At 36.5% G+C, this 23,462-nt stretch overlaps 2 protein-coding genes across 5 annotated transcripts in view; one reads left to right on the top strand and one right to left on the bottom strand.

Annotated features, from left to right (window-relative positions):
* Positions 1-8,389, top strand: part of LOC127957854 (amyloid-beta A4 precursor protein-binding family A member 1) — a 64,764-nt gene extending 56,375 nt beyond the window's left edge. For 3 of the 4 annotated variants that reach the window (XM_052556565.1, XM_052556564.1, XM_052556563.1), the window contains 2 exons: positions 552-692; positions 2,718-8,389. In XM_052556565.1, coding sequence (XP_052412525.1) covers positions 552-692; positions 2,718-2,789 — 213 coding nt within the window. In that variant the 3' untranslated portion in view covers positions 2,790-8,389. The remainder of the gene's footprint in view (positions 1-551; positions 693-2,717) is intronic. The other variant, XR_008153870.1, reaches the window with a different exon arrangement.
* A 462-nt stretch (positions 8,390-8,851) lies between these two features.
* Positions 8,852-21,601, bottom strand: fam189a2 (family with sequence similarity 189 member A2). The gene is made up of 11 exons (XM_052556566.1): positions 21,002-21,601; positions 19,440-19,496; positions 18,581-18,691; positions 17,672-17,785; positions 17,118-17,225; positions 16,824-16,957; positions 15,434-15,560; positions 15,138-15,216; positions 13,170-13,319; positions 10,623-10,930; positions 8,852-10,113 (listed from the first exon to the last, which is right to left on the bottom strand). The coding sequence occupies exons 1-11, from the start codon at positions 21,302-21,304 to the stop codon at positions 9,817-9,819; spliced, it is 1,788 nt and encodes a 595-aa protein (XP_052412526.1). The 5' UTR covers positions 21,305-21,601; the 3' UTR covers positions 8,852-9,816.
* Between the last annotated feature and the right edge of the window lie 1,861 nt (positions 21,602-23,462).

The following is a 23,462-nucleotide window of genomic DNA, read 5'->3' as shown; positions in this document are numbered from 1 at the left end:
TATTATAGTATTTGTTTCACTTAAAGTTAGTCTGTAAAAATCTTTACAAATAATCAAAATGAATGTCGATGTTTATACTCTGCCTTATATTGTTATAATGCCTAAAATCACTTGTAGCATTTAAAATGATAAAATAGTATTGTTTGTGTATTTTTAATTTATGTTGACAAAATAGTCAATTTTAAAATCAGCAATTCATTGGAATTTAACGTCAAAATAATGACTGTTATTGATCAGAATTGTAATACTTTAATGGTATAATAGTTTGTATTTATTAATGTTTTTTCAATTGTAACTTTACTTTGAATGAACTAAAACCCTGTAAAATATTGAAACTTATTGCAATGAATCTAGTTGCCAAAGCAACATTTCTCATTTTCATGTAGTTTAACTTAATGTACTAAAATAACTACATTTAAAATTAAAATGAATACAACTATAGACATTTTTTATTAACATTTATTAAAGTTAAAAAAGAAAAACGAATTCCAAATATTAAAAGACTCCTAATTCTAATCATCTAATAGAACTTTATTTTTTGCGTCCTCCAGATCTGCAGTCTGATGAGAGGAGGGATAGCAGAGCGCGGCGGGGTGCGTGTCGGCCACCGGATCATTGAGATCAATAGTCAGAGTGTTGTGGCCACCCCTCATGAGAAGATTGTACACATTCTGTCAAATGCAGTTGGTGAGGTACGTCTGAGCTCCATGGTGCCCCATCTGCCTAACAACATAATATTTTTCACATCACTATTTCTCCAGTGAGGTAATGAACCCATTCATTTAATTTATGATCAAGAAACTATGGAAACTTGGCACCCTGTTTAGCTCTGTTTTATGGAGATCACAGCCTATCTAGAGTGGCTCCAAAAGACTGTAAATCAACCAGTGTCGATCTGAGTTCTGTGTGAAGTTCACACATATCTAGTTTATCACTAACTGTCCAACTTGAACATGTCCAAATATGGAATGTGCCTAGTACTTGAGTGCACTAGTATTTAAGCACAATCCATGGCATTTGTGGCAAATGTAAAAATACTCACTATTTCAATACCACGACTGAGGTGCCCTTGAGCAAGGCATCGAACCCCCAACTGCTCCCCGGGCGCCGCAGCATAAATGGCTGCCCACTGCTCCGGGTGTGTGCTCACAGTGTGTGTGTGTGTGTGTACACTGCTCTGTGTGTGTGCACTTCGGATGGGTTAAATGCAGAGCACAAATTCTGAGTATGGGTCACCATACTTGGCTGAATGTCACGTCACTTTCACTTTCACTTTCACTTTCAATATGATAGCCACAAAACAATATGTGACAAAAAATCACTTATTAACCTTCTTTTTCTGTGTGAAGTTAAAACTCCATTGCCATTACAACACAATGACTAGATGTGATTTACAGCTCGAATAATATGTTTAAACAGAATAAATTATATAGTGATTTTACAAAATAATGCTTTTAAATTGATCCAGTTCATTTTCATTGTAGGTGCCTTGCCTATGAAATGTGTGTTATCTTTTTGAAATCAACATTATACCACAAATGCTTGAGCTTTATTTGAATCAAACCCAGAAAATTCCTGTAACTTATGCCAAACATTTTTTTTCTCTTCAGAGTTCTCTCCTTAAAATAAATACCACTTTTGAATTTTGTTATTTAAAGGGGGGGTGAAATGCTCGTTTTCACTCAGTATCCTGTTAATCTTGAGTACCTATAGAGTAGTACTGCATCCTTCATAACTCCAAAAAGTCTTTAGTTTTATCATATTTATAAGAGAAAGATAGTCTGTACCGATTTTTCCCGGAAAAACACGACCGGCTGGAGGCGTGACGTGTGGGCGGAGCTAAAGAATCACGAGCGCCAGTAGGCTTTTGTGTTGAGAGCGTTTGGAAGCTGTGACATTACCGTGAGGAAAAAAACATCCAAAACAAACCATGGCTTACAGTCAGATTCAGCGTATATTTATGATCCAGAATCAGATCCAGAGGCTGAAATTTAACAAGAGCAGCATCAGCAACGACGTCTCTATGTGGTACGTACTGAAACTGTATATATTTGCTTAGCGGGTTTGGAAAATGACTAAGTTCCACTTTATGTCGTCTTTTTTTTTTTTTTTTTTTAAGCTGTACATGTGGAAAGTGCAGTTTGATGCGTCAAACTGGGCCTTGTTTGTAAAACAAGCATCTTCGAAATGCAGGGAACAAACAAAAACAATTGCACAACTCAGTTGATGCTCTGTAAAAATAAACTCCATCCCCTGGTCCCTTAATGCTGTTTTTATTGGTAATCTGTGCAGGGTTGTCTTGCCCTGGCAACCAAAAACACACTTCTTTTGTGACATTTCGCGACGCTCTCGCTCTGATCAGTGAAGTCTGTTGTGCTCTCAGTGCTCTGCTATACGGGAGCGCGCGCTCTTCCGGCAGACGTGCCCTTAGGACCCATATAAGGAAATTCCGCTCCATCTAACGTCACACAGAGCCATACTCGAAAAAAACTTTCCGAAACTTGTGACAAACCGGAAGGAGTATTTTTGGAACAGAAATACTCCTTCAAACTTACAACTTAATCTTTGAATCTTTGTCCATGTTTAGCATGGGAATCCAACTCTTTAACAGTGTAAAAAACTCAGTATTCATGAAATAGCATTTCACCCCCCCTTTAATATGCTTTTTGGTATCGCTTGTGTGTAACTGAACTTGACGATCTCGTTTGGCCGAACAGATTCACATGAAGACTATGCCGGCTGCCATGTACCGCTTGTTAACAGCCCAGGAGCAACCAGTTTACATCTAAAGCTACATACGACGCTTTCTCAAGCCTCCTGCCCTGCTGTCACCAGATATAACCTTAATCTTGATGTGAAACTGTCAGCCCTGTGGACTGGTGACTGTGTGACTGAATCGACTGAAGCTCTGCTCGCCATGGCTTTCTTTTCACTGCCTCCCTGAGCTCTTCATCTCTTCTGTTCTGTTGCTGTGAGTGAGTATGCTGTGCTGTGTAATTCTTCTCTCTGTGTGCACTCAGCCCGCCTCGTGAAAGGAAGCAGAGAGAGAGAGAGAGAGAAATATGTTGAAGAGCCCCATCGCAGAAAATAGCTATTGAAATGATATACCTGGGGAACAAAAACTACACCTGTGTGATCGCTAGGTGTACAAAATGAAAAAGGAATTTGCCTTACCATACTCTTATAATGTTATTTATTCAAGCTTGGCAAGCATCAAGTGTTTTAGAGTCAACTTGAATTTTAAGGACAGCTGTTAGTCTGAGGGATATGGTGGAAAATGGCAAAATGTTGAAAAACTCAATCCAGAACTTATTTAATTGGCCAAACCCCACAGGATGTTGAATTGGAATTTTAAATTGGAATGAAAGGGAAGTTAATTTACTTAACTGCAATTCAAAGACATCCATTAGTTATTATTACAATGAATGATTACGTCATTCATTTTGACTAATTAGGTCTATATATTTCCTGATATGTTAAATGCAATGCTATCTCACGGCCAATTCCTACGTATTTTACGAGGTGGCTTATTCGTACAAATTTGTACGACCTCACTCGTACAATTTTATATGATTTGTCTAAACCCCAGTGAGGGTTAGGTTTAGGGGCGGGGTTAGGTGTTGGTCATTCTTACAAATTCATACGAATTGTGCAACTCGTAAAATATGTATGATTTGGCAACAATCGTATGAATTTGTACGAGTATGGTCGTACGAATTCGTACGAATAAGCCACCTTGTGAAAAATGTTCGAATTGGCGTGAGATCGGGTTGGTTAAAAGTGATTTAGAACTGATTTTAATTTAAACTGAGTATCACAGTTAACACAGCCACCAAAACAGATTTAAATTTTTCCATACTTAACAAAACAAAAAAAGTAAATTTGACAGCTTTTTAATATTGTCATATTTTTGACTGAAAATAGTGAGTAAATTGAAGTGTTATTTAATTGGCGAAATATATATAAAATTTTCTATGTGTGGTATTATTAATATTATTTAATTTTTCTGAAAATAGTGTGTTTATCTTTGTATTTATGGGTAATTTATACAGAAACATAAAAAACACTATAATTCTACTTGCTTAAAATCTAATTTAAGTTGCAATTCTACATCCTGTTTGCTGAGAAAGGGACCAAACCATTGGGTCCTTTAAAACAAGGTTTTCTTAAACAGTTACTATTAAAATTACGATAAATTTTTTGGTGTGGTCCTCTGTGGTGGATAATTCAGTGGGATAATTCATGTCTAGTATATCTAGTAGAATACTGTATGTATTAGAGCACATAGAAATTGTGGATGAAATGCCTTACAGAATGATGATGCCATATATTGAAAAAAAGAAGAAAAAAAAGAAAGTGTTTTGGAGATAATGTAGGTTATGCATTTGGAGATCTGAGAATAATTGACTTTTTTTGAATGGGACTCTGTTGGAGACGTTTTGGACTTAAAAAATTGAGCTCTTGAAATAAACACACACATATTTAACTCCAATTCCAGAAAAGTTAGGATGTTTTGTGAAATGCCATAAAATCAAGAATATGTTATCTGTTCATTCTCTTTAAGCTTTATTTAATTGACTAAAAGTACAAATAATTTTCTTTCCAATGTATTCACTGACCAACAAATTTTGATGTGGATGGCTGCAACACACTCCAAAAAAAGTTAACACAGAGGCAAATTTAACACTGTGTCACAGTGTTACTGTGTTTATCAGCTGTCTTTTATTAAAATGTTTCATTTTTTGGGAATTAAGGAAATTAATTGTTCAAGTTTTGCAATCTAAATTTTTGTCCAGTCTCACTTCAGATGCTCAGCAGTCAATGATCATAGTTGTCTGATTCTCCTTTTCATGACCTGTCATCCATTTTCAATAATAAGAGTCCAATCTTGACTGTAGGCAGGCCAGACTTGCACATTCACTCGGAGTCTATGAAGAACCCAGCGGCATCACTGCATAAAATAAATCTACAGCTTTCTCCTAGAGTAACAGAGATTCAAGTTGCATTTCTTGATGCAGCAGCAGACTGTGGTAAATGACAGTGGTTTTCTGAAGCACTCCTGAGCCCATGTGGCTATATTTAACATGTGACGGTTTCTTATGCAATGCCATCTGAAGGCTTAAAGATCAAACACATTCAGCTGAGGTTTCCTGCCTTGCCCTACATGTACTGTGATTTCTCTGGAATCCCTGAATCTTTTCACAATATTACGCGCGTTACTTGATGAAAGACCTCACTTCTTTACAATTTAGCATTGATGATCCATGATACAACTTTGCTTGAAAAGACAGCGATGCTCCTTTTATACCCAAACATGATTTCCTGACCTATTACCAATTCACCTGCTTACTGTAAAACTGTTTCAAAACCTTTTATTTGGCCTCTGTCCCAACTTTTTTAGAGTGTGTTGCAGTCATCAAAATCTAAATTTGTTCATATTTACAAAATACATTTACGTTGGTCAGTGAAAACTTTGGAAATCTTTTCTTTGTACTTTCGTCAATTAAATTCAAAGTTAAAAGAGAATTAACAAAGCACAGATTCTTGATATTATTGCATTTTACAAAACTTCACAACTTTTCTGGAATTGGGTTTGTATTAGTCAGGAAGTCGGAAGAAAGTATTCAAAACTTTTGTTGTTGTTTTGGTTTACTTTTTTTGACATTGATGTGCAATATTTTTATTTGTTGTAAATGACTGCATTCCTTATTTGTATGCACAGAAAACCTTCCTTTTTGTCTTAAACATCTGTATATGAAATAATATTGCTAATTAAATATGCTTATATTGGTAGCATTTTCCTTTGAACATTTATACTTGAAAAACATTGTGTGAAGAAATTTTTCAGGTAATAGAAATGTTGTGTTGACATTTATGGATGGATTTGGAGTTGAAGAATTGCATTCTGAGATCTCATTTATCTTTTTTTTTTTTTTTTTACCTCATTATGAAGTTGAGTCATTACAGCCTTTTTTATCAACTAAATGTTTAATTCATGTGTGCTACTTTTTCACTCAAGAACAGAATGTGTCTTAACAGAACGGTGTTCACTCAGTTTTAGTACAGAGCAACTCAACACGAACTGATTCAAAGCCAGAGACTCTCAGACAGAATTTTAGTAATATTTGTGCAAGAACTGACTGGTGTTGGTCCGTCAGCATGCTTTGGCACATGTCCATTGCTACTTACTTATTAGAGACGGTCTGCAGTCTGGTAAATATCACTATATATGTGCTATGTATTTTGCACTTATATAAAATACTATATATTTTGCATCTGAAGAAAAAAAACAGCCAGTCTATCAAATGAGCATAAAATGTCTTACAAAAAGCTTATTGCTATGAATTACTGACAACTTTCTCCCATTTTACCATCAAGTGTACTTGAGTGTTGCTTGGAGTTTATTTTTGAGAGCACACTCATTTGCAAAGGAATCTTTTGCCAACAAATAAATGATAAATGTAGATGAAATCACAATATGCTGACATTACTACAGTGTTAAATCTGTATTAATAGTGGAAATATTGTGATAAAACATACTGCTGTACAATGACTGTACTTGATGGCATTATGTCTTTTTGAGACGTTAGCAAACTCCTTGTTATCGTTCCGATAGCAAGAAAACGTCTTATTTGCTTGAAATGTGTATTTGACCCCCAAATTACAGTCTGACCTCATTATCACGGTGTTCTGTTACTAATGGAATCAAAAGTCATTGACACACAGGAAGGACCTCATGTTTCATTGCTTTTTGCTTTATGTGAAGCATGGTCTTTTTGTATGCATTGCTATTTATTCTTGTAGTGAGTGTGATGTGTGATTACAGATGACTTCATTATAAAATAAAACCAGCTAGACACTTTCATATATATTATATTATATTTATTTACATATAGCATAATATATACAGTATTTCCAGTGAATATATACCATGTGTACAATAATGAAGGTAAATTGTGCAAAAGTCTTTGACACTATTTCATATTTGCTTTAAAGGAGTAGTTTGCCCAAAAATGAACATTTGCTGAAGATTTGCTCAACCAGAGGCCATCCAAGATGTTAATGTGTTTGTTTCTTTATGGGACTAGGTTTAGAGAAATTTATTATTACTGTACAACACTTGCTGACCAGTGGATCCTCTGCAGTGAATGGGTGCCGTCAGAATGAGAGTCCAAAAAGCTGATAAAACATCACAATAATCTTCAGATAATGCACACAAATTCCAGTCTGTCAATGAAGGTCCTTTGAAGTAAAACAATTTTTTCGTAATCAACAAATTCACAGTTCAGAAAACATTCACCCCTGTTGTCCTCTAACATTAATTCTATTATTATTTGTTAAGAACTGTTTTGGCTTGTAAACAGTGCTTGATCTGTGCATATTTCTCTCCTGATTCAGATGAGATGTCTGTTTTTCAACAGAGAAAGCAATATTATGGATAGAGGACTTGATTGAAGTTAAAAACATCTTGATGAATTGATTTCTTACAAACACTTCACTTTTACACTTTATTTTTTTTCCCCCTCACAAAGCCTTTAATGTTAGATGTTAACTGATGGACTGAGGTCGTGTAGATTATTGTTTTAATCAACTGTTTGGACTCATTCTGACGGCACCCATTCACTGCAGAAGATTCATTAGTGTGCAACTGATGTAATGCTACATTCCTCCAAATCTGTTACGATGAAGAAACAAAATCAACCACATACTGGATGGCCTCAGGGCGAGTACATTTTTCAGCAATTTTTCATTTTTGGGGCTAAATACTACTTTCAGGGGCATCAGATCATACATACACATACATTAACATTTGCCATGATGTATGGGGTCCGCTGCCACCACGAAACTATTTATTGCAAAAGATATTGCACATTTTTATACTGAAACAAAAGAGCAACATAGATAAAAATGCTAGGTTAACTCAATTTACCTTCTGTGTCCCAGACTTCTGCACTATAGAGTACAGGACATGCTGTATCCGGTTCACAATAATGTGCAAGCTTTAAAAAGTGATGGATTGAAATATTTCATATTGGAGGAAAAAAAACAAGTGGTTCAATGTGATATTGAAATGACACCAGGAATGAAACGCAGGATGTGCAGAGTATAGGACGGGTTCAACAGATACCCACCTCAAGACTGTCCAGAGTGTGCTTTGTACTGCTGTAGGAAAGAAACTGGGGTTTGATTAGTACTTAATGCACTTGCCCTGAATGTAATTACAATTATATGTTTGTCAATGTCTACAAGTAAAAACACACTTTCTGTAAAGCAACAGCAATGTTGATTTATTTGCTAGCTTTTCTGTGATTGAACTATTTAGACACATTCCTTTACCATAGCAGGAATGTTTGTAACAGTATTTACAACATTAAACAAACTACTGAGAGCGAATGTCTTTAATCTCTTGATTTTATGTATTTGAAAGAAGTCTCTTCTGATCAGAAATACAGAGAACAAAAAACTGTGAAATGCTGTTAGTATTTAAAATAACGGTTTTCTATTGTAATATCTTCTAAAATGTAATTTATTTCATTCATGGCCAGTGTCTTTAGTGTCACATGATCCTTCAGAAACCTTGCTAATATTCTGATTCGGTGCTCAAGAAACATTACCTATTATTATCAATGTTGAAAACAGTTTCATTATTTGATTAATAAAAGTTTGAAATTCAACCTAAGGCAGCCACACTGAATACATTTTTGCAATAAAAATTTTGATTTCTTTTTTTTTTTAAATTGAGCCAAAGTGTTTGAAATGTAGTTTTTCATTAAAGGTTTTGTTAACAACTGTTCATCCTACACTGTTAAAATGTCACATTTGACTGAATAAAAGTCCCAGACAACAGTCAGACGCTTTAAAGATCATATTTAATCTGGGAGAAATATGGATGGTAGCTTTCACCCATATAATTCAAATAAGACTCCTTGAATTCAGTAATAATGCACCATACATCTCTGAAAGACATCTTGGAAGAAATAATACATTTGTTCAGAACGGTCAAATAAAAATAAAAAAGTAACATATTCCTCCTCTTCACAATATACTGATTTAATTAGCATCGAGTAATTCTCCACATCACATTACATCAGAAAAATAAACCATACATTAGCATGTTTTTCTTAATATGATGATTATTAATATTGTTAATTAGTATTTTCAAATCATTTTTAAATAAGGAAGATGGAAATTTGTTAAATACCATATTTTCCAAACTATAAGTCGCACTTTTTTTCATAGTTTGGCTGATCCTGCGACTTAATAGTCAGGTGCGACATATTTATCAAAATTAATTTGACATGAACCGAGAGAAATGAACCAATAGAAAACATTACGGTCTCCAGCCGCCAGAGGGCGCTCTATGCTGCTCAGTGCTTCTGTAGTCTACACTGAACACATAGAGCGCCCTCTCGCGGCTGTAGACCGTAATGTTTTCTCTTGGTTCTAAATAAATGCGACTTATAGTCCAGTGCGACTTATATATCTTTTTTTTTTATCATGACGTATTTTTGGACTGATGCATCTTATACTCAGGTGCGACTTATAGTCCGAAAAATACGGTAAACATTGTTTTTCCCCCCAGTGTTTTATCATAATGTGAGAAAAATAAAAAATAAAAAACATCAGTAAATCGAAACAGCTGGAACTCCAACTGAAAAAGTTAAAAATGAATAATATTCAGTACACACACTGACAACAAAAACCGCTGTTTTAAAAATGACGTGATCTGTACTCATCTGTCGCTTCCTTCATGTTGTGGTGTTCACGATAAGCTTCTCTTTATTTCCTGGGTTAACGGTCAGTTTGAGACGTCACTCAGATGACAGTTTCTCGGAAGACTCCGATGAGGCTGTGTGGACGTTCCTGTTCCATGCGACGGGATCCAGCCCGAGAGCCCATCCTGGAGTTAGTTCGGGAATGGGAACGTGTCCTGCGCTCTGGCCCGACCTGTAGCTGTGACCATGTGAAGGAGCTGAGGTCGCCACAGCTGCGCAGGTGAAGGATGCCCGGCCGCTTGCGCAGCGGCAGCGTGTTGGAGGTGAGCTCCGTCTGCGTCTGCGTCTGCCTGCGGAGGCTGGACTGCACCGGTGCAACCTCTGAAACTGTAATGGCCTGCAAACAATGAATGAAAATGACCTGTAAGAAAATCACTGGAACAAAAATGGACAAACAGGATATTAAAGTAATAGAAACACATTGACTTGCATAGCATTTCAACCTTATTTTTTCATTTTTTGTAAAAAAATACATGAGGCTTTTGAGGAATGTTTATTTGGACATCTCTCCATTGCATTTTGTTATATGTAAATAAGCATTTAAATATTATATTAACTAGGACAAATAGTCTGCTATATCATTTTTAAATGGTTAACATTAAAGCTAAAAGTAAATTCATTATACTTTTTTGCAATATAAATATCAGCTACTGGACCAAATTGCATGTATTTCCTCCGTTTGGATATCTAAATACGATTAAGGTCTTTTTTTCCTCCTTGAGTATGAGATCCACATTGTCTTTTATCATACTGTATATGAGCAATAACAGCCTGGTGTATATAAAATGATACTCAAAAAAATACAAGCTGGATGTGCTTTGAGTGTTTTCATGCCATGTGCCTTGCCTGGTCGATGAAGCTGGCGCAGCGGACGGCCTCCTCCATGTGCTCCTCATCAGAGCGCAGCACGGTTTTGATGCTGTTGACCAGCTCCTGTACCTCAGGGGTCAAGCTGCAGGAGGACTGCTCCAGGAAACGAGCCACCAGCAGTTTTGTGTCTCTATAGCTCTGGTAGTCCACCATAGAGTTGGGACGAGGCTTCCGTTTGCCCCGGCCCTGTCGTAGTGTAACCGTCCCATGCTCCGTTACAGTCACTGAGCCTGGAGCAGGAGCCGGACCTTGTTCTGTCTGTGTAGCTGCTTCACAACTCATTACTGAAAGAGACAGAGATATAGCTCTTGTTTTTAACAAATATTTACATGTACTAGAGATGACAAATACATGTTGCTTCCTGGTGTGGGGCTACACAGTTTGGAGATAAATATCTACCGTATTTTTCGGACTATAAGTCGCACCTGAGTATAAGTCGAATCAGTCCAAAAATACATCATGACATGGAAAAAAAACATATAAGTCGCACTGGACTATAAGTCGCATTTATTTAGAAACAAGAACCAAGAGAAACACCGTCAGCCGCGAGAGGGCGCTCTATGACATCAAGTGAGCCCTCTTGCGGCTGTAGACGGTAATGTTTTCTCTTGGTTCATTTCTCTCGGTTCATGTCAAATTCATTTTGATAAATAAGTCGCACCTGACTATAAGTCGCAGGTCCAGCCAAACTATGAAAAAAAGTGCGACTTATAGTTCGGAAAATACGGTCATTTCAAATTTTCCAATAAAAATTGTAATTGAAATTTTACATTTTTCAAGTTAAATAAGTTAATAAACAAAACAATCCTAATAATTCAGTGTAACGACCAAGACCACTGTTTTATCACTTATGAAGCATAAACACTTCAAGAGCCGTCATGTCATTCCAAACTTAAATTACTCTTTCTGCACAAAAGATAATATTTCGAAGAATGTTGGTTACCATTGACATTCATTGTTGGACAAACAAAAAAAAATCAGCTTCTTTTATGTTCCACAGCAGAATAAAATGTCACGCATTAGATGTTTGGAACTAATTTAAGGTGAGTAAAAGACTGAATTAGAGTTTTTGGATTATCGCTCTCTGCTGAAACCCATCAGCAACACAGAGACAGTCCTATATTTAAAATGGGCTTAAAGTAACCACTGACAGCTATATAGCATCTCTATAAGTACCAGACCACGTCCTCTGATCTGGACACAAGTAAAAAGATACCTCCGTCTGTCATCAGAGAGAAGCCAGTGTTCATAAACTAATTATAAAGAACTGTGTCAGGGCCTGTGCTTTGACCTTTTATAGAAACCTCATTCATTTTATACACATTTAGACATGAAATGAACCGAATCTGCCTAGATCTTGTGAAAGCAAAGTGCAATGGACTATTTTTTTATGCATTTAATGGTCATCAGCGTCATAAATCCTCAAAAGTTTTTCATATAAATATTTTTGAAACGTTTGTACCTTTATAACACTATTCTTTGTATTATATCACCTTTGCATCAAATAACAAAAAAAAAATGTAAACGCTAATCCGAGGGTGTTTCTAATGCAGCGTCTTTGAGATGGACAGTAAATTTGACATTGTTCTCTCTCCTGACTGCCTATCAGTCCCTCTCAATTTGTTTTCTTCTTTTTAAGTTATGGAAACACTATTTGGAGTGGAGTTTTTCATTTGCTATCTGAGCAAATGGGAATGCAAAAAAAATATTTGTGGTATTCTTCCATTCACTGCTCTTCAATTTAACTCAACAATGACGACTTCCGCTGCTGAGAAACCTGGAAATGTCAATTTCATTTCATTTGTTTCATTTGTTCATTTGTTGCTCTGAACCCAGATCATGTGATCAAAGGAGCAGAAAAAGACTAATGTTAGGCTTAAAAAAAAAATAAAAATAAATAAATCCATCAGAGAGATAACAGGAACATTAGGAGTAGTCAAATCAACCGTTTGGTTCATTCTGAGAAAAAAGAAAGCACTGGTGAGCTCAGCAACATAAAAAGTCCTGGACGCCATCCACAGAGGACAACATTGGCGGATAATCAGAGAATCCTTTCTATGATAACGAAAAACCTTTTCACAACATCCAGTCGAGAGAAGATCACTCTCCAGGAGATAGATGTGTTACTGTCAAAGTCTACAATCAAGAGAAGACTTCCCCAGAGCAAATACAGAGGGTTCACCACAAGGTGAAAGCAAAGTCAGACTTGACTTTGCTAAAAAGTCTGACCACTTCTGCAAAAGCATTCTTTGTGCGGATGATATTAAGATCAAGCTGTACCAGAATCACAGAAAGAAAAAAATATATAGAAGGCTTGGAACAGCTTGTGATCCAAAGCATACAACAACATCTGTGAATTCTATTCTGGTGGCATACAGAGCCGAAATTATAAAAACTGTGTCAGTGTCCAAATACATATGGACCTAACTCTGACTGTACAGTTTAGGGGTCATTACACAAAAACATCCAACAGTAGATTGCCACAAATAACATAAACAGATAATTTGAGATCTCCTCCCCTACCTTTGGCGGTCAGGTCAAGCAGGACGGGGTCACTGTTGGACCTGCGCAGGCGAGGTCTGTGAGGTTTTCTGCTGGAGGAGACTTCGCTGTGAGGCTGTCTGGACTGTGCCGGAGGTGTGGGGCTCAATACGGCCGTCTGGCAGCACCTGTCTGGATTATACACACAAACAAATGACAAAACATGTTAACCTTTCAGGGCTTTACACACTTTAAATGAGTTAACCCTGGGTCACACTAAATCCCGGGTAAATAGAATCTTGCTTCTTGTTTCACACTGATCGCACTGTCAATAATCTCAACAGAGGGGCATCCCAAGCAGTGAGCTGTACAAGGGCCCCAGAATCCCTAGCAGCATCCCTGCTGCTGACTGTACTATCAAGTATTTCCTGAACTTGTTTCGGACTTTCCTGGTAAGAATATTAATAAGGTAAGAATCCAATTCATGTGTTTTCGGTCACCCTTTGACTAAACATCTAGGAATAACTTTCTAACACTGCATCTCCAGAGCAGGGCTTCATAAAGCCAAGTAAAAGAGGTTTAGAATGACAGGCTTAAAGATTGTTTTGTACTGAAGGCTATTTCTTGTCTGTTCATGTCTGTCCTCTCAGCAACAGCTAGGGCAAAACAAGCCTAGTCTATATAATCAACAAGAGTCAGCAACATCTTAACAGTCTAAATTAAGAGATGTTACATCATGTTACTTCATAACAAACAATATATTTATGTCTATATGCATTACCATTTGGAGTCAGTATGATGCTTTAATGTTTTTAATAGAAGTCTCTTATGCTTTTTTATTGAAAATGCAGTAAAACAGTAATATTGTGAAATATTATTACTAATTAAAATAACTGCTCCTGTTGCTCAACTGGTAGAGCACTCAAGGTTGGTTGGGGGTTCAATTCCCCGGGAACACATGATATGTAAAAATTGATAGTCTGAATGCACTGTAAGTCGCTTTGGATAAAAGCGCTTTGCATTTAGCGTCTGCTAAATGCAAACATTTAATTTTAATTTAATTTAACTGTTCAAAAAATGACTGGATTGTGGTCCAAGGTCACATATGCTCATTTGGTAACACAAGTACTATTTCTTATCAGTGTTGAAAATAATAGTGCGCTGATACTTCTGTGGAAACCAAAGTACATTTTCGTGTACTCCAAAGTAAAGCATTTATTTAAAATAAAAATCTTTTGGAATATCTGTAATCACTTTTGGTCCATTTATTGCATCTTTGCTGAATAAAACATGTATTCCTTTTTTTTAGATGTACATTACTGACCCCATACTTCTGAACAGTTGTTTACACATTAAAAATTTAGGATCTATTCCTGTAAATGGCCAAGTTATCAGATTTGTAAAAACAAAAATCTAAAGTGAAGAAAACGTTGCAGAAATATCAGGTTTGACACAAACTTGTGGAGTTCATCAAACTTCTGCTTTCATTAAAGCTTAATTTTTCAATTCAACATTTTCAATTGTTATGCTGATAATATAACTGATAATGAAATAATATGGATGAAATTAGAAGAATGCAAAACTTGAAATTGTGACTTGTGAAAGATCATTAAAAACATGCAGGACTCTGCTATCTTTGAAAGTGTTGAAGGATACAGACAGCTATAAAAAGATAAATAAATTCCTGTTACTGACATCTCTCAAATAAATGTCTTTTAATACACAGATGACATAATTTTGGACGGGTACTGTGAAATGCTGTAAGCATCCTGATTAAATATAGAGTACCAGAGGCACTAGGTTCATTTAAGCCGTGTCAATGACACATTTCATGTAGGCCTAAGTGGCAGCTCCTTTTTCTAATTCCATATTATCCTATGGGAGTTTTCTATTTGCTTGTTTTCTGCTTTTGTTCTAAAATAATGGTCAAAAACAATTCTAAGTGTGAAATGTCTATGTTTAACTGCTTCTCTCCACAGGCCTAAACATAAAAATACAAGTGGTTCATACCATCACAGGGCGACGCTGCTTCTGCACTCTCTGTCAGGACCTCAGTCAGATCGCTCATTTGCACCTCAGTATTCTGGGCCTGATATAAATACAGAGGGTCAGTGAGCGGACAAGGACTGTATTTGATTGAGCTGTTGCCAGTGTAAGCTTGGTAGACCAGAACACTGCCATGTTTGCTGATATGAGGTCTAATTAACAAACAGTGCTATCAGGAATAGATACTGTAAATGCGAACTGCCTTTTGATATTCAACACAGAGATGATAGATGGCATATAAAAACTGTATAAATCAGTACCTGTGCTGCTGGGTTTGATGCAACAGCTTCATAAGGTGGAGGAGGGTCTAGAGGACAGAAGACCTCCACTCCTTTAATTCTGGCACCATATATATGAGGAAGAGGGATCATACCATCCCCAAACATCCTGCCAAAACACACACGTTCACATTGTAAACAACTCACGAGAAGATATAATGACAGTAAACAGCTGCTTCTGGACAAACCCATTAGTGTTTGATCAGAACATCCAATGAAACGCGAGCGTATCATGCTTTCCCACACACAAACTTCAATCCTGTTTCACGTTGCCAAAACATTTTGGTTGCCTGCCAAACACTGAGCCACCCACCCACAAATCTGCTAAATCCTGCTGTATTTTTGGTTAAGAGTTCAAGGTCAATGTGCAGGTTTTTGTGTCTGTGTGTGTGTGTGTGTGTGATACAGAGTGAGAACTCACTTAAAAAACCTTTAGATCATGAAATGCTGGACAGATTTTTAATCACGATTATATGCATGTTACCTTAACCCTCTCAAGGCAGGCGTTGCAGATTTGCAACAGTAAAGTAAATAAAAACCTTATTACTCCAGATACATATTTTATGAATCTGGAGTACTAAAAACTTTACTATAGGTTACTAAATTTACTAAGTTACTAAAACTTAATTTGAGCCTGAGAGGGTTAAATTACCTTTATATATATATATATATATATATATATATATATATATATATATATATATATATATATATATATATATATATATATGCATACACTATCATATAAAGGTTTGGTATCAACAAGTTATTTTATTTATTTATTGATAGATTTTTTATTATTATTTTTGAATGAATTAATTAATTAATTAATTCAATACTTGGATCAGCAAGGACACATGAAAAATAAATGCTGTTTTTTTTACTTTCTACTCAAAGAATTCTGACAAAATGTATCAGTTTTCTCAAAAAGTAGCACAATTGTTTTAAACATTGATAGAAATGAGAAATATTTCCTGAATAACAAATCAGCATATTAGAATGATTTTTGAAGGATCTCGTGACATTCAAGACTAGAGCAATGGCTGCTTACAGTTCAGCTTTGCCATCACAGGAATAAATTACTTAGATATATTATTTTTATGATATATATTTTGTGATTATTTGAAATGTTCACATTTAATTCAATTTTTAAAGTTTTGGAATTCATAGAATAAAAATTATATATTACATTATGTGTCTTTAAAAATAAACTCAATGCAGTCAGTCAGGTAGGTTCAGTTATAATAACTAAATTAAATCATATTTTTAACTTAAATATAGAGTTCATGTAGAAGATACCACATTTTAAGTAGCCTAAAACATTTTTTGGTGTGTGCTGTGTAACTATGAGTAAAGAGGGCTTGTGTGATACCTGCGAGCCAGGCGTGGGGTGTAAGAGTAGAAGGTGGAGAAGTATGAAGGAGGAGGTGCCGGAGCGACAAATTCGTCTGGGTCAGGAAGATGAGTCTGCTCCTCCACTTCCTCTGGAACAGGCCTGGCCTCTTCCTGCCAAAGACGATCATAATCACATCACTATTAGCGTTTGACCAGGACAGAGAGACACCAAGCACCTCGGAGCTGCTCACACCATGTCTTATAATCTATGCCACACGCTGCCCAAGAACTAAATCAGTGCAATACATTATTTTCATCCCATATTTCTCACCATGCAGGGCCGTCTGGTTGAGAAGATCTGGAGATATCTGAGTCCGGCAGCCACCAGACACACAGCTGTGGCCAAAGCATTCAGCGCACACAACGCAAACAGCACTTTCTGAAAGAGAGAGATCTCCATCTATAACGTCGCTAGTAAATAGAACATAGTCAAGCACATAATATACTGTACCTTATCCCAATTGGTCAGTCACGGCATTCTGCATACGTGTGGCAGGTAAATATTCCCACAACTTCTTAATTCATCTAATCACATTGCACTAATTCACTCTCCTGTTTCGATCTAGAGAATGAATTCTTAATTCGTAGCCACAATAAACATATTATTTTTGCCCGCATGTCATGGATAGGACTAAATATTAATGACTTACTAATGGCTGATCGGCCAAAATTAGTGTTTTTATGTCAAGGTAATCTATGTCTGCGCTGTCAAACACTATCTATGCGCAAAATATTGGAAGAAAATCCTAATTACTGAATTGGGGTGGGGGTTTATATGAATGTATCTCAGAACTGAAAAAAATATTTATTGTAAAATGAACACACCTTGAGCAGGATTCTCATTGTGCCACATGCATGACCTGCGTAGATCTCAATCAACTTGTCCCCTTGGCACTGGTTGCTTGTACTCTCTGAACAACAGTGACAGAGATCACCCTTCTGATTGTGAAACACAGAAACACATTCATTAGGTTTGTTTTACAATGATATATGATGACATGTTACTAATACTTAAAGAACTGCCTGCCCTGGATTCAAAGCACGAGAATGAGGATGAAGTTTCCAGGCACCTTTCTACATTTGTCTTTTTGAGTGGTCTGGCGCTGCATGCGATAACAGCTCAAAGATATGAGGTCACTAATATGGCAGGGGCATTTCCATGACAAGTGGAAATGATGAAAGAGCAGCCTTCAGACACCGGAATTGACAGCAACCCAATAACTACATCAAATCCAAGAAAAACTGGAACCTACTTTGACTCTCAAATCCAGGGCTTTCTTTGACTTGGACAAACTTCATTCCTTGAAGCAGATGGTCTGTACAGATGTGCTTTTTTCCATTATGTGTTACTAATACGTACATCAACCCAGCAGCCCATCAGCCTGTATTATTGTTTCGATTACACACTAGATGAAAGCTTTAGCAGTGCTTGTAAGTGCAGTGCGTGGGTGTTCGCCAGAGTGAGGTTGCTAGGGCGCTCTATGTGGCTATAAACTAATGCCACTTAATATTCTTGGCTAACTGTACTCTACTCTACTCTAACACTACAAGTGATGTTACTTAATATTTTATGTAGTGTATATACATGTATGTACTGTATGTGGGTATTAATAAGGCTTGTCCCACTTAAGTTCATAATTGTTTGTATTTTGCATTAATACAATCATCAATACGGGAGTCATCTGAGAAGTCATTATTGATGTTATTATCTCTACCACAGCACAGATTCCTCACCGGCTGGCAGTTAATGGTACTGGAGACCAGCTGAGCCCCCTGACAGCAGAGGATGAAGCCTGCCAGGTTTAGCAGGATACAGACCACCGACAGCAATACAAACAGATTTACCTGTGTGAGAGAAAAGAGGTACTGATACAGAGCAAGAGCAATACAAGTCAGTCCCTTTATCTGACAAACATGATATTAGCACTCAAATCTGGGTTCGGTGAGATTTGTTAATGTTTTATAAAAGATGTCTCTTTATGTTCACCAAGGCTGCATTCATTTGATCAAAAATACAGTCAAAACTGCAACATTGTGAATTTTCTATGTATTATAAAATCTAATTTATTCCTGCGATGATTTTCAGTCTTCAGGTATCACATGATCTTTCAGAAATCATTCTAATATGTGCTCAAAATACATTTGATTATAATCGTCATTTAAAAATATATGAATAGAAATTTCTAAAGAAGAGCATTTATTTTAAATAAAAAGCTTTTCTAATATTATAAATGTCTTTTGCTCAATTTAATGCATCTTTGCTGAATCTTTCTGACCCCAAATTTTTTAACTGTTGTGTTAATATAAATGGCAGAAGATGATGGTAAGCTTATGACTTAATTAACAAGGTCTTAACTAAATGTCTGGTAGACACTGATCCTATTTAAAAGGTCTTTTAAGGGCCAAACAACTGCCCCTTTAACAAACTGCAAGGACACGGATATGCAGAAGATTACACGGTTAGATTAGACTTTACAATCCATCAATACACAGTACAAGTACATCATCTAACTATTTTCAAGTAAAAAATAAATTCATCTGCTTATTAAAATAGAAACATTCAAAGACCAACAATCTTTAGAAACACACATACCAGCAGAAGCATTGGCCGTTTCCATGTGGTTAGTCCTATAATCCCAGAGAGGATGACCTGCAGAAAACAATCAGTCTGTTCAGCAGAGGCAAACACCTCCAGCACTTTTAACACTTTTAATGACTCATTTCACTCAGAGTGTTGTGGGCCGAGCTGTCTGCAGCAGCCTCATTCAAACACCATTATCCATCCTCGGCTCCCTCTCATTTCCTCTCACCCTGCCACTTCCTGTCAGGTTTTCAGAAGACATAATCTAAAGCATTTCTCTAAATTCTTAACTGTAAAATGTGTTGTGAGGTAACCTTTAAAAAGTAATTAAATTAGTTGATTTTATTCAAATCAACAATATTCTGTAATCGACATCACAATATTACATTGTGGTTTTCTTCACATCTTTACAATATCTTTATTTCTATCTCTGTAAAATTTCACTATTATTTTAATTTTTTTCAGTGTTTGATTTTCTTGATCAGTAATGGAGCTCAGCTTTCGAATGTATGAATAAACATTAGATTTTGTTAAGCAGTAGCTGTTGTTTTGCACTTGGTGAGAAGTATGCATAATATGGTAGCTTTACTTCTCAACAGTAACTCACTATAGAGTGTTAGGCCGTAAAAGAGATTCACACTTAGCCATGACTTCACTGAGCAGTTCACTCAACTCCTGCCAATGACCACAAATATTAACCAAACGTAAAGATGGGAAATAATGTTATAAATTGAACTTTTGAGGGCAACTTTGACTAAATCACTAAGGAAGCACAGCACTAAGGAAGTTTATAAATATCTAGAAACTTAAGAAACTGGACAATCTCAAGATGTTTGAGGTATTAAAAGTTAAAACAATATAATTTGCTGTGGATGATAATAATCAAATACATCAATGCTAATGTAAAATGTAAACAAGCTTCTAATCTAAATAAACATTCATGTAATATTGACTAATAAGCCTGATAAAAGTAAAAATCACATTGTCATTCATTAACTTCTAGTTAACAGATTTGATATTAGACCATAATGTAAAACTATATACTGTAAAAATTTAAACAAATATTATTCCTAAATATTTGCTTCATGTGGTAAAATCTGAGTTAACTGGTCAAATTCCAGGTAAATTTATATTTAACTAAATCAACCATTATTTGTCTAAACCAAATGCATTAGGCTACACCAGTAAAAAATAATGAAGCAGAAATATTTCCTTGACAACTACAGGCTATTTTTTAAAAGTGCAACTAATAACATAGCTATTCATTAACAACATATTGACAGATCAGTATGGTTTATCATAGTGCATTACTGGTAAACAACTGGGTCTGGTGTGCTCATATACTCGGAAATAGACTGAACTAAAAGTGCAGCACCACGTTTCTGTTATAGACTACATTGGAAACACAGTAGACCACAATAAAACTCCACTATACCTGTTGGTTTGTAATGGGCCGATGAAACACTAATATAGTGGCATACTGACAAGCATGCATTTTAATACGAGTAGCATGCATATGACCATAAAACAAAAGCATTAGCACCTCAGATTATGGCCAGTAATATAATACTCACAGAAGATCCGGCCCAAAAAGGACAGGAGTTTCTAATAGGGGGCGAGTTGCTAAGGGACAGAGCCCCGAAAGAGAGCGCCACCATGGAGCAGCCGAGAACCAGCTGTAGCAAGCCGAGGGAGAGCAGCGGGCGAGCGGGCAGCAGCGCCGGGGTGAGCCGCGTCTGAGATCCAGACATACGGGACGGGAGAGCGGACACACAGCGGCTGCTGCGGCTTCTGTGAGAGGCGTCTGCGAGCTGATGGGCCAAAGCAGCCCCCGATAAACGACAGCAGGATCCAGGCAGAACTACGGGCAGAGACATTGGAGAGCCACGAGCAGCCGAACAACAACAACAACAACAAAACACGTTAAACGAGCACAGCGGCGCTCCCTCATGTTACTCTGTCTCTCTCACGGCGAAGATTATTTCTATAAACTGGCCGTTCCGCGTTACGTGCATGGTGCTGTCGAGGTAGTTCAGTGTTGGTTTTAAAATAACTAGGCTCTGTGACCTGCTGCTCGGATTTGGTTTCACATTTTTGGGGCAGAGCGAGCGGACAGACGGGGGAGGGGTGTGTGGGAAGAGGAGGCCTCAAAGACACACACACAACCGCGCCGCGGCTCTCCCTCTCTGTTCCGCAAGTGTGAAGAAAGACACTGTGAAGACGGTGAAATTATCATGTCATCTTTAGTGGTGAACGCTTACCATGACGAAACTGATGACATTAATGATAAAAGGACCGTGTTTTTGTTGCGCATCATTACTTGAGAGAGGAAATCTACCTATCTTTATAAAGAAATAAACAACTGAACACCTAAACACTGACTTAGGCAGTTTTTAATAAATAAAAAAAAAAGATTTTTTTTCATGACATAATGCATGTGTATTTTTATACAATAAATACAAAACAAACTGCAGAATGATAAATATTTTGCATTTTTATCAAAAACATTTTCCTTGGAAAAATTAAGAAGTTTCATTCACAGTCTTTCTTTATAAAATTGTATAACCTAATTTTTCAAAGAATATATATATATATATATATTAGTGCTGTCAAAATTAGCGCGTTAACGCATTCGATTAATTTGAAATATTTAACGCGTTAAAAAAAAATAACGCAATTAACGCGGTTGCAGTTTTTTTTTTATTTCCAGTTGTGGCCTATGTGTGTTCAACGTGCAAAGAAATATGGATAAGACCAAGGAAGGACTTTTAGACGGAAAGTTTCAGTATAAAACTCTGCCGGATTACTCTTCAGTCTGCCACAAGAAACATTACTCTTCATTTAGTCTGCCACAAGAAACAGCAACATTAAAATCATGAACTCAAATGTCATTGTTTAAAAAAACAAAAAAAAACAATGACTGTAACAGTGCGTAAATCAGACCTTTCTGTAACGCTAACGTTAATAAGCTTAAACGAAATAACGAAATAATTGTGTAGCGGAGTATTTTTTGTACACAGTGCCGCGAACTGTCAATCACTCCTGTACGCGTGCATCACTGTCCTCCTCAGCTGCAGCAACTTGCGCTCTCTCTCTTCATCAAGCTTTAAAACAAAAAGGGGACAAAAAGATCATATTGTCTTTGTGCATAGGCTATAGATTAATTAGATAAATGAATATCTAAATTTGTGCCTTGCCGTCTACGGTATTTTTTTAGAACTTAGAAAAAAGATGCTGCAGCCAATGAACAGCCAGCGGGGGCTGCCGGACGACTCAACCTCTGCAGACAGTTTTTAATGTTTATCAGACAATAAATACTCAAGATTTTGCGCTATTCACTTTTATAACTTAAGGGTGAATGGGTAATGTAGTTTCTGCTCTGGGTGGGATGAATTAGGAAGCTCGCATTGTGAAGGGCGCTCTGAAAATCGGCAGTGCAGGTAAAAGATTAAAACCTCTATTAAAACAGATGTCCAAATGAGCGTACCGGTACGCTACAAGCACGTTCTGGGCGCACGGAGAGGTGGCGGTACGCTCAAGAGCTATATTTGGAAGTGGCGTTACTGAGTACCTGTGCGTACCGGCCCACTTAAAGCACTGGCAATGACTATACTTTGGAATTTTTTTTGCAGTCCACTTAGAATTCAACATGGAAATCATTTTTGTTTTTTATTGGCATTGATTGTTTTGAAATTCAAATGGTACTTACATGCCTGTGTTTTTATTTCTGTAATAAATATGGCTTTCAAGCCAACAGTTAATTTGGAGAATATTGATGGTTTATTGCAGGTATGTTGTTTACATGAGAAAATCTGTGTTACAAGTTAAACAAAAATTCCAATAAACAATCATATTTTGAATTTAAATAGTTTCTTTGTCTTGAGTTTACATTAATTATTTACATTTTACATTTACATATCCAAAAAGTTTCAGTCTTTTAATTGCGATTAATCGCGATTAATCGCGATTAATTTAAAAAAAATTGTGCAATTAATTAGTTAATTTTTTTTAATCGATTGACAGCACTAATATATA

This window comes from Carassius gibelio, chromosome B5 (genome assembly GCF_023724105.1).
Source record: "Carassius gibelio isolate Cgi1373 ecotype wild population from Czech Republic chromosome B5, carGib1.2-hapl.c, whole genome shotgun sequence".
Classification (NCBI taxonomy): Eukaryota; Metazoa; Chordata; class Actinopteri; order Cypriniformes; family Cyprinidae; genus Carassius; species Carassius gibelio.
This window is presented reverse-complemented; position numbering and strand designations above follow the sequence as displayed.